This window comes from Pan paniscus, chromosome 21, assembly GCF_029289425.2.
Source record: "Pan paniscus chromosome 21, NHGRI_mPanPan1-v2.0_pri, whole genome shotgun sequence".
NCBI classification, from domain to species: domain Eukaryota; kingdom Metazoa; phylum Chordata; class Mammalia; order Primates; family Hominidae; genus Pan; species Pan paniscus.
In genome coordinates, this window is record NC_073270.2 from 4,973,760 (window position 1) to 4,991,652 (window position 17,893).

Below are 17,893 nucleotides of genomic sequence, written 5' to 3' on the forward strand. Positions count from 1 at the left end.
GCTTGAAATAAAAATATTTTATCAAGTGATCAAAATGATTTATTGGCTGGGCATGGTGGCTCCTGCCTGTAATCCTAGCACTTTGGGAGGTGCTGGTAGGGTCACTTGAGCCCAGGAGTTTGAGACCAGCCTGGGCAACATAGTGAGACCCTGTCTCTACAAAAAAAAAAAAAAAAAAAAAAATTAGTCTGGCATGCTGGTGTGTGCCTGTGGTCGCAGCTACTTGGGAGGTTGAGGTGGGAGGATTGTTTGAGCCCTGGAGGTGAAGGCTGCAGTGAGTTGGAGATCACACCACTGCACTGCAGCCTGGGCGACAGAACGAGACTCTCTCTCTTAAAAACAAACACACCCCCGCCCCCCACAAAACCAAGAACAGCTGCATCATCATATTGATAGCCCATATACCCTAGGAGATATAGTATTTTGAACAAAAATATTATAGAGACCAAGTCAGAGTCAAATATTATAAACTGGAGGAGGCTATAATAATTACTATTATTTTTCATTGAGTTTACTCCCAAGACGAGTACTGAGTTTTGTGTTTTACATATTATCTCATTTGGAACACAAAACAAACACATGAGGTAGGAACTATTATTAACCACATTACAAATGAAGAAAGAGAGAGGTTAGGAAACCTGCTGGAGGTCACATAGCAAAAAGTGAAAGAGCTGGAATTCAACTCCAAGCAGTCTGATGCCAGAGTCCAGGTGCAAGACTACATATATTAAAAAAAAAAAAAAAATATATATATATATATATATATATATATATTTTTTTTTTTGAGACAGAGTCTCGCTCTGTCACCCAGGCTGGAGTGCAATGGCACGATCTTGGCTCACTGCAACCTCCACCTCCCAGGTTCAAGCAATTCTCTGTCTCAGCCTCCCGAGTAACTGGGATTACAGGCACCCGCCACCACATCCGGCTAATTTGTTGTATTTTTAGTAAGATGGGGTTTCACCATCTTGGCCAGGCTGGTCTTGAACTCCTGACCTCATGATCCACCCGCCTTGGCCTCCCAAAGTGCTGGGATTACAGGCATACGCCACCATGCCCGGCCCAAGACTGCCAATATTAAGTCATACTTATGAAAGAATGAAATGTAACATAGGGCAAAATTTGATCATTAATACATTCTTCATAATTGTTTCAACTCTTAAGTGTAGCAAAAAATGGTGAGTAATGAAAAAACATGGATTCTCTTGTTAGAAATTTTTAAAAATCAAAAGCTATTTTACCAGGTCAGTTGTGCCTCTTTTACCCATGTACTGAGTAGATACTTGTGCCACCTGCTGTCCTAGGGGACAGAGTGGTAAACAGGACAGATGAGGTCCTTGCCTTCCTGGAGCTGACCTTCTATTAGGGGTAAGTCACACAAAAGTTATTAAACAACAGAATTTCAGAGGGTGGTGCGTACTATAGAGGAGGTAGGGAAGGCACGTAAACTTCTCTTTTGAGAGACTTAACCATGTAGGTAAATAGAAAGGGATAGAGGAGGGTCAGGGAAAAGTTGTTTGCTGAAGCTTATTCTGATTTTAAAGATGGGCAACATCACGGCATATGTGTATGCTGACATGGATAGCCCCCTGGAGAGTTGCTGATGATGCAAGAGAGAGGGCAAAAATGCTAAAGCTGTGAGATATGAGGGGGCATGAGGTATAGAAGATGTGAGGAGGAACACAGTAGAGAGGGGAGCTTGCCTCCGACAGGAGACAGAAAACATGGGTCTAAGGAAGGCAGATTTCTACATTTGGTTGGGGGGAAGATGAGTGGTTTCTGTCTGATATCTCCTAAACCCTCAATGAACTATGAGGTCAGCTTATCTGAGTAGGAGGGGTGGGTTGCTGATGAGTTTAAGGAGTGGAGAGAAGTTATGAAATAGCGATAGGCAAAAAGATCTTATTAAGAATCAATGGTAGCTTTGCCGGGCAGTGCTGAGTGTCTACTTAGGATTTTTGGTCATGAATCTGAAGTTCTCTTGTAATATCCAGCCACTTGGGTGGTGTCATGGAAAAGCCAAATGAATGATAAAGCAGCTATAAACAGAAAAAAAAGGGTTTTTAATTTTAAAATTTTTAAAGAGTAAACAAAGGATGTTTTAAAAATATGTATCCAAATTAGCCAGGCATGGTGGCGGGCACCTGTAATCCCAGCAACTGGGGAGGCTGAGGCAGGAGAATCGCTTGAACCTGGGAGGCAGGGGTCGAAGTGAGCCGAGATCACGCCACTGCACTCCAGCCTGGGTGAAAGAGTGAGACCCTGTCTCAAACAAACAAACAAACAAACAAACAAAAAAGGCCAGACGCAGTGGCTCATGCCTGCAATCCCAGCACTTTGGGAGGCTGAGGTAGGCAGATCACGAGGTCAGGATTTCGAGACCAGCCTGACCAACATAGTGAAACCCCGTCTCCACCAGAAATACAAAAATTAGCTGGACATGGTGGCGCACGCCTGTAGTCCCAGCTACTCGGGAGGCTGAGGCAGGAGAATTGCTTGAACCCGGGAGGCAGAGGTTGTGGTGAGCCGAGATTGCACCACTGTACTCCAGCCTAGGTGACAGAGTGAGACTCCATCTCAAAATAATAATAATAATATGTATCCATGAGATAAACACAAAAATACTGACAATGTTCTGTGAAGCTGTGATTTATGCAGCTCCTTTTGCTTCCATCTTCTCATCACAGAAATTCTTGCAAACAATATATTTGTCACATTTAACAATGACATATTTAATCATGAAGCTCAAGATAGTTTCTTTTTGGTCATTTCTTTTTTTGTCATTTCCTAAGGTGGATTTTTAAAAAATGCACCTGACAGCCGTCATGTTGGTTCATTTCACTGCTTAAAAGAAACTCTCTCTGATGTCAATTGATATTTTCATTGTTGATTTCATTTAAAAGTAAAAAAACTTAATCCCCTCTCTCAATGAACACATACACATCTACAGTGCTTAATCTCAATGCCTGAACAGTGGTCACAAGGAAAATGGGAAGGGAGATGCTGGCCTGATGGCGCTGGGCACCTAGCAGTGCCAGGTGCATGCTCTTGATCTTGCAGCTGTGCTCTTAAAACACAATGCTCAAGATCCAAAACGTTCGGGGGAGAATTCCTGTCTGCACAGGTTCAAGAGGAGGAAACAAAGACCCCACTGCTTGATGGAGGCACAAAGAATAGCATATTGGGTGAGATGGGGGGGAGTATGCACACACATACATATACAGCCATTTTTGGAAAATACAATCTACACCACAAGCAAAAGTAAAGAAAAATATCTATTCCAAGGTACATCATGAAATGTCAGGAACACCAGGGATAAACTGAAGATCCTAAAATCTTTCAGAGTGGGAAGAAAAAGGGAATGAGGATTAAAACGACATTGGACTTCTCAATAGTGACACTGGAAGCTAATGGAACAATGTCTTCAAAACAGTGACATTAATTTTCAATCCAGATTTTAACACCAAGCTAAACTACCATTCAAGAGTGAAGGTAAAATGAAGGCATTTCCAGACATGTAACTTCTGAATTCAGGAAGGAATTTCAGATTTTGTATGTACCCTTTCTCAGGAAGCTACTCAAGAATAAGGAAGACACAGGGTCCAGGAAATAGAAGACCTAACACAGGAGGAAGGCAAAGGGAATTCCCAAGATGATGACAAAGGGAAGTCCCAGGATGATGGCTATGCAGTAGTCCAGGGAGCAAACAATTCCAGACTGGAGTAGGAGAGAGGGGGCTCCAGCAGGACCATCTCCTGGGGAAAAGATATGAAAGTGAGTGACTACCTGAGAATATTCAAAGATAATCAGTTTTGTCATAGAGTTTGAATGAATTAGTGACTGATACAAAGAAAACTCAGCAAATGAAAACCAAACAAACAAAAGAGGCAATTATTTAATTCAGGAGCAACAAAAGTTGTTCAAGAAGAAAACACAGTAATAGCACCCTACGTGGCTCAACTGTGAATAATAGGTACACTGTCAGTCATATAAATACTGAATACCGACCTAACTGTCAAGTATGAGTGGGAAATGGAAGGATAGTTATGTGAGACAGTTAAGTCTTCAACTTCCAAAATAGAAGTCCACAGAGAATATCCAAAAGTGAAGAGCTAAGAAATAGCAGTATAAACATTAAAAATGAAATAAGTATAAAGGTAAATACCAAAAGAAACCGGTAAGAGTTGAGAGTGGTTTAACTATATAATATATAAGATTGCTGATTTTGATTTTTTCTCAGTCTCAACATGGCAATTTCATATGATTCAAGCTAACACATTGTAATAGCATTATTACTGATCTTAGAATAAAATCCCATTTAAAACAATAAACAATTATTGGCCGGGCACGGTGGCTCACACCTATAATCACAGCACTTTGGGAGGCTAAGGCAGGCAGATGGCTTGAGGCCAGGAGCTCAAGACCAGTCTGGCCAACATGGCAAAACTCCGTCTCTACTAAAAATACAAAAAAAATTAGCCAGGCATGGTGGCCAGTGCCTGTATTCCCAGCTATTTGGGAAGCTGAGGCACGAGAATCACTTGAACCTGGGAGACGGAGGCTGCAGTCAGCCGAGATCACGCCACTGCACTCCAGCCTAGGGGACAGGGTGAGACTCCATCTCAAAAAAAAAAAAAACAAAACACCCAAAAAACAAAAAAGCAATTATTGATAGAGAATGCTCAATGGAAAAATAAATTACTTTTTATTATGAGACATTACTGGGAGGATAATAGATCCTAGTTAACAAAGTGTTACCATCTATGCTCTTACCATCACTAACATAATATTACTATTCTAATGAATAAATATTTACTATTAAAACAGCACTTAACATTATTTTATCTATTTTAAGGATCTAAAAGTTAGTTTAGATTTTTTCTTCAATCATCATACTACAGAATGCTAAACTATGGGTTGGCAAATACTTTGATTAACAGAATGCTGAATAACAAGGCCAGGCTGTGTTTAGGTTCCTTTGTTGATATTAAAAATAGCTAAGTCACTCTTGCAAAATTAAACTTCCATGAAATTGCGATACTGTGCAAGCCTATTTCAGTGATAATTCCGGTTATGCTACTCTGTTTATCTAAGACTTCCCCTTACGGTTTGTTTTAAGGAGACTCCTAAAAAATGTCTTATGCAGTCAAGACAGGCAGTTTATAAATGTACTGGGTTACTTCAACATTAGTGACTTTAGTTAGTAAAGCTCTTGTTTTTTTTTCTGCTTCATTTTTCCTTCATAAAAGCTCTTGTTTTAAATTAACTTATCTGAATTAAATTAATTGATATTAAGATTTTATTTAAATCATGCATTAAAACCAAAACGTCCCCAATTGAAAAATCAACCTTCATTAATTTTTTTTACTCTTACAAAAAAGAATTTGAACGTGGTAAGAATTTTACTAAGAATAATGTATCCTGAACTGACCATGGAAAATTTCCCCTTCAAATTAAAAGCAAATGTTTTAAACAGAGGGAATATACATAAACAGATGCTGTGGAAGACTGCTTAGTTTACATTTCATTTTCCACTGAAAACTACTAGGAATTAAAATACATGTGATTTTTAAAAATATTAAAGAGAATCTTAAAGAAAACAGAACCCATACAATTATTCATATCATCCAATATAAGCGCCTCTTAATTTTTTTAAAACCGCTATTTTGAATCCAAAGATCATAATAAAAATAGTTTTTTTTTCAGACGGAGTTTCGCTCTTGTTGCCCAGGCTGGAGTGCAATGGCGCGATCTAGGCTCATTGCAACCTCCGCCTCCGGGAGTTCAAGCGATTCTCCTGCCTCAGCCTCCCGAGTAGCTGGAATTACAGGCGCTCGCCACCATGCCCGGCTAATTTTTTGTATTTTTTTAGTAGAGACAGGGTTTCACCATGTTGGCCAGGCTGGTCTCAAACTTCTGACCTCTGGTGATCCACCCACCTCGGCCCCCCAAAGTGCTGGGATTACAGGTGTGAGCCAGCGCACCCGATCCATAATAAAAATACCTTGGAGGTGTGTTTCTTGTAAATGAGTGGCTAATTTCCCAACACCCTGTAAAAGTATATGGGTAAAAAGAAACTGAAAATCATCATGCAACCAGAGTTAACAACTATCTTGCAAAATTCATATCATTTGTTTTAAAACCAAAATAGCAAGGAAGAGCTGGTGCTATCCCAATAGCCTCTTTTTAATTGGTCTACAACAACTGCAACTCTTCATAACTTTACCAACACAACAAAGTCAGGCAGGCAGTCTGACAGAGTCAACGTTTGTGGGAACCTACAGCGCTTCCTTCTCTCTCTGGAGATGAGGACAATGAAAAAAGGTGTTCTGTTTTCCAGTAGTCCTGTAAGAGGAGCCATTGAGCTGGGTGTACAACCAGACAACAGAACATAGGAAAATTCACATCAAAGCAAGGGCGCATGCCAGGGTAATATGCAATAAAACCCTCTGCCAAAGCATTAAGGGAAAAAAAAAGCAAGGAGGTAGAGAGAACCTGCTGGACTACCTTCTCATTAACACAGGGAGGCAGAAAGAAACAAAATCTGCCTGTATTCAGGAGCGGAGAAAACTGTGTCCTAGATATATTGGAGTATTCCTATAGACATGTTTATGAGCATTCGGACAAATTATCAATGAACTAAACCCAGAAAGCAGTGTCCTATACGTTGGAGTATTCCTGTGTAGACAGACATGAGAATCTTACCATTAACTAAGCCCAAAAAGGCAAAGTATTCTAGAAACACAGATATATGAGAATTTAGATGCACATTTCCAATGAATAAAACCCACTGGTTTTACAGCGAGAAAAAACTGTTTGAAATAACATCAGGTAAAGAATTGGGTAAAGGTGTGATGAAGTTATATCCCCTCCCCTTTTCCTCACACCCTTTTTGACAATCTCTGATTCTCTCATTTCATAGATGTCCCTTTCACTTGAATGCACACACACACACACACACACACACACACACACACACACACACATCATTAGGTCTCCAGAAACAAAGGAGGGTCCTTAATTCTCCGGCCTGTGGAACCACACACGCCCCCTGCCCACAGATGGTGACTTTCATTAATGAGTAAGCCGAGGGAAGAGGTCTCCACCCCGACCACTGCCATGCACACTGTGACAACGGGGCACGAGACAAGCGCCACAAAGAAAGGGGAGGAGTGGACGGGGACCAGGAAAACACTGCCACGCCGCACCCCCCAAGGCGCGCGCCCACCGCCAACGCGGGGGCAGCGTCCTCGCCACCCTCCTCCTAGCCTCCCAGCTCATCCCAGCCGCCTCCCACGCCCGGGGACCCGATGCCAGGGCTTGGGCGAGCAGGACGTGCGGGGGCCCACGCACCTTCCCTCCGTGACCTCCAGGTGACAGCCCCGCTCCGCCCTTTGTGAGGGACTCACCCTCCAGTCCCGGGGCCGCGCCGGACCCTCCTCCGTGTCCCTCCTCAGCCTGGAGACACCGCCTCACCCCTGCACACCGCGCCCGGCCGGCCGAGGCGCCGGGAGAGTGTGTGTGTGTGGGAGGCTGGCGCGGGCCCGCGGTCTCCTCAGCATCCCGAACCCGGAGCGGCTCGGTCCCCCAAACCCCAGCCCGGGGGCGGCGGCCGCGGCGCCCCCGCCCTCGCTCGCTCACTTACTCGGGCGCGCCGGCGGCAGCGGCAGACGTGCGGGACCGTCAGCGCCCTGCGGCGGGCGGCAGGCTGCGGGCGGCAGGCTGCGGGCGGCGAGCGTCTGTCCGGACAGAGCGCGGCGGAGGCGGCGGCGGCTGACTGCGCCCGGCGGCCCCTCGGGAGGGGCGGGCCCGCCGGGGGAGGGGCGGGCGCCGCGCCTCTCATTCATGCAGCGGGGGCGGGGTGAGGGACCCGGATGCCCGGGCAGTTTCCCCACCCACCTCGCGGAGGGCTCGGCGGCTTCAGAGTCTGCAGTGCGCAGGCGCGGCGCTCCCTGGCCAGGCCTGGTGCCGCCCTGGCCGCTGGCTCTGTTCCTGGTTAGAACTACGCCAGACAGGCCGGGCGAGGTGGCTCACGCCTGTAATCCCAGCACTTTGGGAGGCTGAGGCGGGCAGATCACGAGGTCAGGAGATCGAGACCATCTTGGCTAATGCGATGAAACCCCGTCTCTACTAAAAATACAAAAAATTAAATTAGCCGGGTGTGGTGGCGGGCGCCTGTAGTCCCAGCTACTTGGGAGGCTGAGGCAGGAGAATGGCATGAACCTGGGAGGCGGAGCTTGCCGTAAGCCGAGATCGTGCCACTGCACACCAGCCTGGGCGACAGAGCGAGACTCTGTCTGAAAAAAAAAAAAAAAAAAAGAACTACTCCAGACAGACCTTCTCCATCGACCGTTTAGTATTTTTGCGTGCCCTACAAGCATTTTTAAAAGTGAAAGCATGGGGCCGGGCGCAGTGGCTCACGCCTGTAATCCCAACACTTTGGGAGGCCAAGGCGGGTGGATCACCTGAGGTCAGGAGTTCCAGACCAGCCTGACCAACATAGAGAAACTCTGTCTCTACTAAAAATACACAATTAGCTGGGTGTGGTGGCTCATGCCTGTAATCCCAGCTACTCGGGAGGCTAAGGCAGGAAAATCTCTTGAACCCGGGGAGCGGAGGTTGCAGTGAGCCAAGATCGCACCATTGCACTCTAGCCTGGGTGACAGAGCAAGACTCCGTCTCACACACACAAAAATGAAAGATTGGAATGCCACCCCTTTCCTAGCATGCAGATTGACAGTCCCCAGAGACACAAGAATGGTCACGTGGTGCCCATTGGTTTGATGGGGAGATGGTATGCACCGCACCCTCCTCCATCTGCCCCTGCTGCTGCAGCCTCTCAGCTGAGTGCTAGAACCTTGGTGATGGATGAGACCTAGACTCTGCCCAGATAGTGGACAGAGGTGTGTGCAAGAAACAGTGCATTCCTTTATTTACATCCACTCCTCAACCTCCGGCTCCCATTCTACAGGGCAGGCAATAAATTGACCTCCGATTTTGGGAGGCTGAGCTCTTCCTGCAATACCAAGGCAAGGATCTGGGGAGTCCTCTCTTGTCTTTAGCAGGCAGTGTATTCTGCAGATACTCTCTTGTTCCCATCGCCTTGTGTCTGCCACTCCTGGGGCACGGAAGTTTCTGGAGAGGCTGGGAGCCTGCAGAGGGAATGGCTGTGAAGCTCCACAGCTGACAGTGTGTGTGTGCGCTGCAGCTCAGAGCTTGCAGAAATGATTGCCGCCTCTTCCTCAGTCTCCATGTGTCCCCCAGAAGTTCTCCTTCCTTCTCCTAATCTCTCAGGCCCCATCACATAAACCATAAACAGCTCAGTAGCTTAACTTTGGGAAGCAAAAGTCATCATGGCAAGCGCCTAGAGGCATGTTCCTTCTGCTTTGGCAAACCATTAACCACCAAGGCAGGGAGGAAGTAAAGAGGGAAACATTAGTGAATTTCTCAAGAAGTCACCTGCCACCCAATGGTCACAGTCCCCCAAAGTGAGAGAAGGGTGGAGGCATGTGCTAGGGAGACTGTGGCAAAAGGAAGGGAGTGGGAGACCCAGGCTTCCTCTAGAGCTGCCTGTGCCAGGGCTGTGCTGGGGGAACACTGCCATCCTTGCTGTCAATCATAGCAGTTACCTGGAGGGTCTTTTCAACTTTGCTTTGCTCAAACCTCTCACTGTCCTAAATCAGCCCCCTCATCTCTCCCCTGGGCTGTTGCAGAAGTCTCAATCCATTCTCATGCAAATGGATTCTCAAGGTATTCAAATCTGCCTGTGTTTCTGTCTTTTTCTTTTTCCCTGCCCCATCTGGCTCCTTGAGCCTTATTCTCCAGCCATTTACAGAACAGCACCATGGTGTTTCACCTCGGTAGTCACCAAGGTGACTGCTGTTTCCCTACTAGGAAAGCAACACTTACCTAGCATGCAAAAGTTGCTCTTTTCTCTGAAAATCCACAGATGCTTTTTAGGGCAGTGAAAATACTCTGTGTATGATACCATAATGGTGGATACCTGTCATGACACATTTGTCTAAATCCATAGAATGAATAATACCAGCAGCAAACTCTAATGTAAATATGGATTTTGGGTGATAATGGTGTGCCAATGTAGGTCCAACAATAGTAATAAATGCTCCCGTGGGAGAATGTTTATAACAGGGGGGCTATGTATGTGTAGGGGGAAGGGCTAGATGGGAACTCTGCACATTCCTCTCACTTTTGTGGCAAACTTAAAACTGCTCTTAAAAAAAGTAAAGTATTTACAAAGTCATTTTTTGATAAAGTATTTTTTTCTGCCCCCACTTATTGACAGACTTTCCTTGAGAATCCCCACCCGTGCCCTGTACCCACTTCCCTCTCAGCACTAGGCACCCTCCAAGGTCCCTGCTCATTTGCATATTTTCTTACCACATCAGCATGTGAGTCCTTCATCAGCAGGATCAGTATCTCCCAGAACCTAATATGTGACTGGCACATAGTGGGTCTGTGCCATTTAGCTGTGGCTATTGGTGGAGGTGATGTTCCCTGGTGGGCTGGGGAGGCTCCACAGGAGAAGGAAAGGCTGAGCTCCTTTTCTTTCTTCTTCCTTATTTTGGCTTCCTTCCTCTGCCCTGCGTTTGGAAACCTGTTTTGTTTGTTTGTTTAGAAAGCTTGGCTAGTAATTCACTAGTCCAATCAGGCTGTAGGGTGGAGGATGGAGTGGCTCATTTCATGTCTTTTGTTCTTGAAAAAATTAGGGGCGAGAGGGAAAGAGAATGAGAGAATGAACGGAAGGAGGAGGGGCCGTGTCCAGTTGCTGTTTTCAGGGAGACACATCTTATTAAAATTTTGCTGTGTCATCAACTGGCCCAACTGGTTTTTAGGGTCAAGGAGAAAGTTTTCCTTTGGGACTGGACAGGTGGAATCTGGCCTCACAGTTTCTACAACATACGGCAGGATCCTGCTCTTCTGTCCCCTGTAGCGGGTTGTCCCGTGTTCCCCTTAAGGAAGAAATCACAGTTTTTGTCCTCCTGGTGCTTCCGGCTGGAGGTTCACCTGCTAGTCCCTGATCCTCTTTGCTTAGTGATGCACATGAGTCTACTCATCCCCCCACCACTCCCAGCCCCCACTGGTCTAGGCAAAATGCAAGTGATGGGAGAGTGTGGGTGGGCAATTCTTTCTCTGGAGGGTTTAGGTGGGTACCTCAAAACAGCAGGCAGCTAGGACTTGAAGTGGTGGCTTTGCAGCTAACATTTTCCTTGTTCCACATGATGGGTAGGGGTAGGGTAGGGAAGACTTCACTGTTGGGAGTTTCGGAGGATGCCCCTCTTTCTCTTTATCCTTCCTCCCCACAGTCCCCTCCCATCTCCTCCCTTATACCTCTTTTTTTTTTTTTGAGATGGAGTTTCGCTCTTGTTGCCTGGGCTGGAGTACAGTGGCGCCATCTCGGCTCACTGCAACCTCCATCTCCCAGGTTCAAGCGATTCTCCTGCCTCAGCCTCCTGAGTAGCTGGGATTACAGGCATGCGCCACCACGCCCAGCTAATTTTGTATTTTTAGTAGAGACGGGGTTTCTCCATGTTGGTCAGGCTTGTCTCAAACTCCTGACCTGAGGTGATCCACCCGCCTCGGCCTCCGAAAGTGCCGGGATTACAGGTGTAAGCCACCACGCCCAGCCCTTATACCTCCTTTTAAGCAATGTCCTCACCCCAAATCCATCTCAGAAAATTGTCCCTACCCATATGGTCAGAAGTCCTTCAAGACTCCTGGAAAAGAAATCACAACTACTTTTAAATCAAACGTCTGACTAATTTTGGAACAGTGAGAGCAGGGGCTGGTTTTAGTCATCTTTGGATCAGGTGCCCAATACAAGTTTGTTGAATGAATGCCTGACTGGTCAAGACAAAATCAGTCTTTCAAACAGAAGCTAGAAATCAAAGGTTGCCTATAGCCCCATTCCTCTGTCCATCCTCCCCATCTGTTGAGATGGCACGATTTCAGAAAAACATCCCTCCCACTGGTCAATCCTTTGAAAGCTTAATTATTCAGAGTTCTAAATGACCCCTTTAAGGGTTGATCATATAATGCTTTGACCCGTTGGACTGTGCCAGTAGAGGAGGAGATGTTCTGTGTTCCCCGAGCCTCTTCATCCAAGAATTCCAAAGTGACTCCTCCTGCCTTGATCCCTCCCAATGGCCCTCTCCTCCTCATAGCCCATGGGGACCTCTTGCTGGGGTGTGACCCTGCCCACGGAGGGGTGGAATTGCTTCTTTTTTTTTTTTTTAGATGAAGTCTCTCTGTCGCCCAGGCTAGAGTGCAGTGGTGCAATCTTGGCTCACTGTAACCTCTGCCTCTTGGGTTCAAGTGATTCTCCTGCCTCAGCCTCCTGAGTAGCTGGGATTACAGGCACCTGCCACTGCGCCCGGCTAATTTTTGTATTTTTAGAAGAGACGGGGTTTCACCATCTTGGCCAGGTTGGTCTCGAACTCCTGACCTCAAGATCCACCCGCCTCGGCCTCCCAAAGTGCTGGGATTACAGGCATGAGCCACCGGAATTGCTTCTTAATGCAGAATGTGTGTGCACGACTGTGAAACAGCAAGAGTTGGGGAGAAAGCGTAGGTTTCTGTGTGCATGGTACCCTTAGGACTGGCTGTGTGTCCACCCACAAGCCAGCAAAGGAGGTGGGAACCTGGGATTCTGTTTACCCAGCCACCAACAAGCCCCATTGCCTTTCTGGCACACACAAGCCCAATCACCCAGAACTCCTGAAAATATAAATGTTCTCAAGATCTCATGTGGGAGCTTTTTAGCTGAGACCAGCCACACATGCAAGAGACTGGAAGCACTATTTCCCAGGGGTGGAACAACCTGCTCAGACTCACTTTTAGATTGGAGGATACCCATCTCAGTGTGGATTCTCCCAAGAACAGATCTTAAGACAAGGGCTTGGATGTAGGTAATTTACTTGGGAGGTGATTCCAGGAAATAAGAGTGAAGAAATGGGGAAAGCAAGCTGTGAAAGGGAGAGAAGCCAACAGTAAGGTATGCTGATGGGCCAGTTACTGCCATGGGCAACTGAGGCTCAGTCTGGCTTGGCGTCCACTGAGAAACCTTGTAGAACAGCCCTCAGCATTGTCCGCCTGGATGACCAGGAGGCCAGAGTATTTCTCCACTGACTTCAGTGTCTTGGTTGCTTTTCTTTTCTTTTCTTTTCTTTTTTTTGAGACGGAGTTTCGCTCTTGTTGCCCAGGCAGGAGTGCAGTGGCACGATCTCAGCTCACTGCAACCTCCACCTCCCAGGTTCAAGAGATTCTCCTGCCTCAGCCTCTCAGGTAGCTGGGATTACAGGCATGCGCCACCATGCCTGGCTAATTTTGTATTTTTTTAGTAGAGACGGGGTTTCTCCATGTTGGTCAGGCTGGTCTTGAACTCCCGACCTCACGTGATCCACCTGCCTTGGCCTCCCAAAGTGCTGGGATTACAGGCATGAGCCACCGCGCCTGGCCCTCTTTTCTTTTCTTTTCTTTTCTGTTTTTGAGACAGAGTCTCACTCTTGTCACCCAGGCTGGAGTGCAGTGGCGCCATCTAGACTCATTGCAACCTCTGCCTCCTGGTTGTTCAAGTGATTCTTGTGCCTCAGCCTCCTGAGTAGTTGGGATTACAGGCGTGTGCCACCATGCCCAGCTAAATTTTGTATTCTTTGTAGAGACAGGGTTTTGCCATGTTGGCCAGGCTGGTCTCAAAATCCTGGCCTTGAGTGATCTGCCCAGCTCAGCCTCCCAGAGGGTACTTTCAAGTTACATCTATGGAACAAAGCAAGCCGCTCTGCTAAGCTCCTCCAGTTATTGATTACACAACCCCCACAGCTGTGACCACCATTTGGCTACCACCATCATCACAGCTTCTGCCCCTCCAATTTCCCCCAGCCAATTATATCACTGCCTTTTCTCTCTGCTAGGTTCTGTTAGGCTGAGCTTTAAAGAGAAAGGAATAAAGTGGAATGATATATCTTTGCCCATAACTCATTCTAGGAAAAAGGAACTATGCTGGTTTTCTTTTTCCTCCATTTCAACCTATCCAATCTACCCAAATAGTTCTCAATCATTATCACCTCATCCCAAAGCAACAGACAGGAAAGAGAAACAGGGCAAGAAAGCAGACAGGCTTTCTGGAGTGACTTTTATCTCCACAGAGTCATAGATGCAGAGTTGGAAGAGATGAATTCTCTCATTTGGGAGATAAGGACACCACGCAGATAAAGAGACTCTGTATCTTCTGCTTTTCCTGCTGCTGCAGTGCTTCCTCCAGGCAGGCTTCCTTGGTTTTTCTTGGCTTCCTACCCTTGCAACCTACGCCATCATAATCTGGACTCCAGCCCTTTATTCCCTCAAAGGCTGACTCAGGCCATGACTGAGGGAAGAAGCTTGGATTCTGTAGTGGAACAGCATTGTCCATGGGGAGACACAGCTTCCATCCCAGGCCTTTGGTTCCGTTACTTAGAGTTTCTCACTTGCCTGTCTGTCATCCAAAGGGGCTCACAAGGAGGGGAATGCAGGGAGGAGACATCTCCCTAATACCATTGGAGTTTTTTTCCAGGTTAAGATGGTGCATTGAATCCACCCATCTACTTTTGCTCCTCCCAAAACTCACTAAAACTATTATAAAGGGATTTTTTTTAAAGACACAAACTCATGAGGACAGAGAGAACAGAGTAGACAATAGTGGGGGAAAAAATAAGTTGAAAGATAGAAAACAGATGGGTGAGTGGTAATCGACTCATCAGCCCCAAGAAAGCTGAAACCCAGGGAAAGTTAAGAGTAGCCCTATTTTCATGGCAAAATCCAAGGGGCGGGGGGGGGGGGGGGAAGAAAGAAAAACAGAAAAAAAATGGGAATTGGCAGTCCTAGATATCTCTGGTACTGGGCAAGCCAAAGAATCAGGATAACTGGGTGAAAGGTGATTGGGAAGCAGTTAAAATCTTAGTTCCCCCTTCCACTCTCCGAGCAGCAGGTTTCTCTCTCTCATCAGGCAGAGGGCTGGAGATTTCATCTCCGGAGAGAGTAAAAAGGAGGATCTCTGGGCTGGGGCACCAGGCACGGCTGAGGACAAAGGTGGCATGTGGAGAACAGGGGCGTTAAGTGACTATTTCCTCACTGCATGCAGAGAACCTCAGCTTTCTTCTCTGATCACTTCCCAAATCACTGGCAGCTACTCTCCACCTCTCTTCTCTGAGCACTCTGACCAGCCAAAAGGGAAAGAATGAAGGATACTGGCATTCAGATTTCCAGTAAACGACCATCCATGTCTCCCTACAGTGAATCACAGTTGACAAGCCCAGTTCCTGCACTCAGGGTTTTTCATAGTCCTTTACTCTTAATCAAGAGCAGAGAGCTAAAGATTATGTCTTAGGTTCCCTAGAAACAGAAGCTGTGATGCAGATTCAGATGCATGCGATTTATTGCGGGCGGGCCCTCAGAAGAAGCTCTTTTTTCCACCTCCAGAAAGAGCATGGAAAGGAACTGAGCAAGGATGTGGTCTTGGCTGGAGTCTAGCCTCAGTCTGACCCACAGGGAGCCCTGGAGCATGAATTGCACCACAGGGTTGATCTCACCTTGAAGCAAGAGGGCCAGCTTTTGTATCCATATATTGATCAATCACTGGCTGTGGGCTGCCAGGGAGGAAGCCATGAATTCCCAGGCAAGGTAGTTCCTACTTGAGGACAATTCTTTAGATAAAGTGGCAGCTCTGGTCTATTTATGACCGAGATTTATAGCAGCTGAAGGTATGGGCAGAACACCAATAACATCTACTGTAGATTACCAGATTACCAAATATCTGAGGAAAGCTGCTAACATGGAAGATAGAAAATAAATAACAATAAAAACAAGTCAAAACAAGCAAGCAAACTAATAATTAAAATAAACAGAAAAAGGCAAGTTGGAGGAAACCAAGACTTATTTTTAAGAATAAGAGGTGATAGGCAGTTCGGCGGTCCAGTGGGTCTGTCTCTTGCTTCAACAGTGTTTGGACGGAACAGATCCGGGGACGGTCTTCAAGCCTCCGACCGCCCTCCGATTTCCTCTCCACTTGCAACCTCCGGGACCATCTTCTCGGCTATCTCCTGCTTCTGGGACCTGCCAGCACCGTTTTTGTCGTTAGCTCCTTCTTGGCGACCAACCATGAGCTCCCAGATTCATCAGAATTATTCCACCGACGTGGAGGCAGCCGTCAACAGCCTGGTCAATTTGTACCTGCAGGCCTCCTACACCTACCTCTTTCTGGGCTTCTATTTCGACCGCGATGATGCGGCTCTGGAAGGCGTGAGCCACTTCTTCCGCGAATTGACCGAGGAGAAGCGCGAGGGCTACGAGCGTCTCCTGAAGATGCAAAACCAGCGTGGCAGCCGCGCTCTCTTCCAGGACATCAAGAAGCCAGCTGAAGATGAGTGGGGTAAAACCCCAGATGCCATGAAAGCCGCCATGGCCCTGGAGAAAAAGCTGAACCAGGCCCTTTTGGATCTTCATGCCCTGGATTCTGCCTGCATGGACCCCCATCTCTGTGACTTCCTGGAGACTCACTTCCTAGATGAGGAAGTGAAGCTCATCAAGAAGATGGGTGACCACCTGACGAACCTCCACAGGCTGGGAGGCCCAGAGGCTGGGCTGGGCGAGTATCTCTTCGAAAGGCTCACTCTCAAGCACGACTAAGAGCCTTATGAGCCCAGCGACTTCTGAAGGGCCCCTTGCAAAGTAATAGGGCTTCTGCCTAAGCCTCTCCCTCCAGCCAATAGGCAGCTTTCTTAACTACCCTAAAAAGCCTTGGACCAAATGGAAATAAAGCTTTTTGATGCAAAAAAAAAAAAAAAAAAAAAAAAAAAAAAAAAAAAGAAAAGAATAAGAGGTGACATTATACCCATGAAACAAGAATAAGATGCTATTTTGAGACAAGAAACAAAAAATAAGCTTTAAAATAAACACACACACATACACACACACACACAATAGCAGAAATGAAAAATTCAATAGATGGTTTGAGAAAAATGGCTAGAATATCTCACAGAAAATAGATCTGAAAGACAAAACAATGAAAAACAGGAAAGAAAAGATGAGGAATGTAGGGGGAATAGTCCAAAAGGTTTAACATCTGAATAACAAGCATTTCAGAAAAGGAGGGAAGGAAATCATCAATGTGATAATTCAAGAAAAATTTCCCAAATTGAAAAACATAAATTGCCAGGTCAAAAGGGCTCACCGTTTGCCTAGTTCAACCAAGGCACATAATTGTGAAATTTCACAGCCCTAAGGATAAAGAGATGATTCCACAAGCTTGAACAAATAAAAGAATAAGTCGTATACTAAGTCTTAAGAATCAGAATGGCTCCAGACTTCTCTTCAGTGGAATTGTTCCAGCAACACTGGAAGGTAGAATACTAGAGTAATATCTTCAAAATTCTGAAGAAAAATTGTTTCCAATCTAGAATTCTATGTACAGTGAAACAATCAAGAAATGAGTGGAATGAAGACAATTTCAGATATGCACATCCCATGTTTCCTTTTCTGGGAAGTAATTTAAGGATGTGCTCCACCAAACCAAGGGAGTAACCCAAAGAAAAAGACACAACATGTGGGAAATGGGGGATCCAACACAGGGGAGAAGGATGAGGAATCCCTATGAGGCTGAGATGATGAAACTTGGAGGATTGGAGCACAGAGACTCAAGAGATAGATATGTTAAAGACTGTCATCATCAAAGTGACTACTGTCTTATTGCCATCTTTATAGCCACTTTTTGTTAGAAGCACAGACTTTTGAGGTAAATTAGATAAAGGACAGAGATCCCACATACTGTTGGAAAGAGGACTGGCCTAATACTGTTGAGGCTTGGGTTCTAGTCCTGACTTACTCTTGAAGTAGGTATAAGATC

General features: G+C 46.1%; 2 protein-coding genes across 6 annotated transcripts in view; one reads left to right on the forward strand and one right to left on the reverse strand.

Moving 5' to 3' along the window:
• RNF24 (ring finger protein 24) overlaps positions 1-8,907 on the reverse strand; it is a 92,575-nt gene extending 83,668 nt beyond the window's left edge. The window contains exon 1 of one of the 5 annotated variants that reach the window (XM_034947607.4): positions 7,354-8,907. The gene's annotated coding sequence lies outside the window, so the exon portion shown is untranslated. The remainder of the gene's footprint in view (positions 1-7,353) is intronic. The other 4 variants (XM_034947604.4, XM_034947606.4, XM_008974797.5 and 1 more) reach the window with 4 other exon arrangements.
• LOC100977715 (uncharacterized) lies at positions 7,311-16,867 on the forward strand. Its single transcript, XM_063601249.1, has 4 exons — positions 7,311-7,373; positions 7,599-7,861; positions 9,066-9,189; positions 15,835-16,867. Exons 1-4 carry the CDS (start codon positions 7,311-7,313, stop codon positions 16,675-16,677), a joined length of 1,293 nt encoding a protein of 430 aa, XP_063457319.1. The 3' UTR covers positions 16,678-16,867.
• The last annotated feature ends 1,026 nt before the right edge of the window (positions 16,868-17,893 follow it).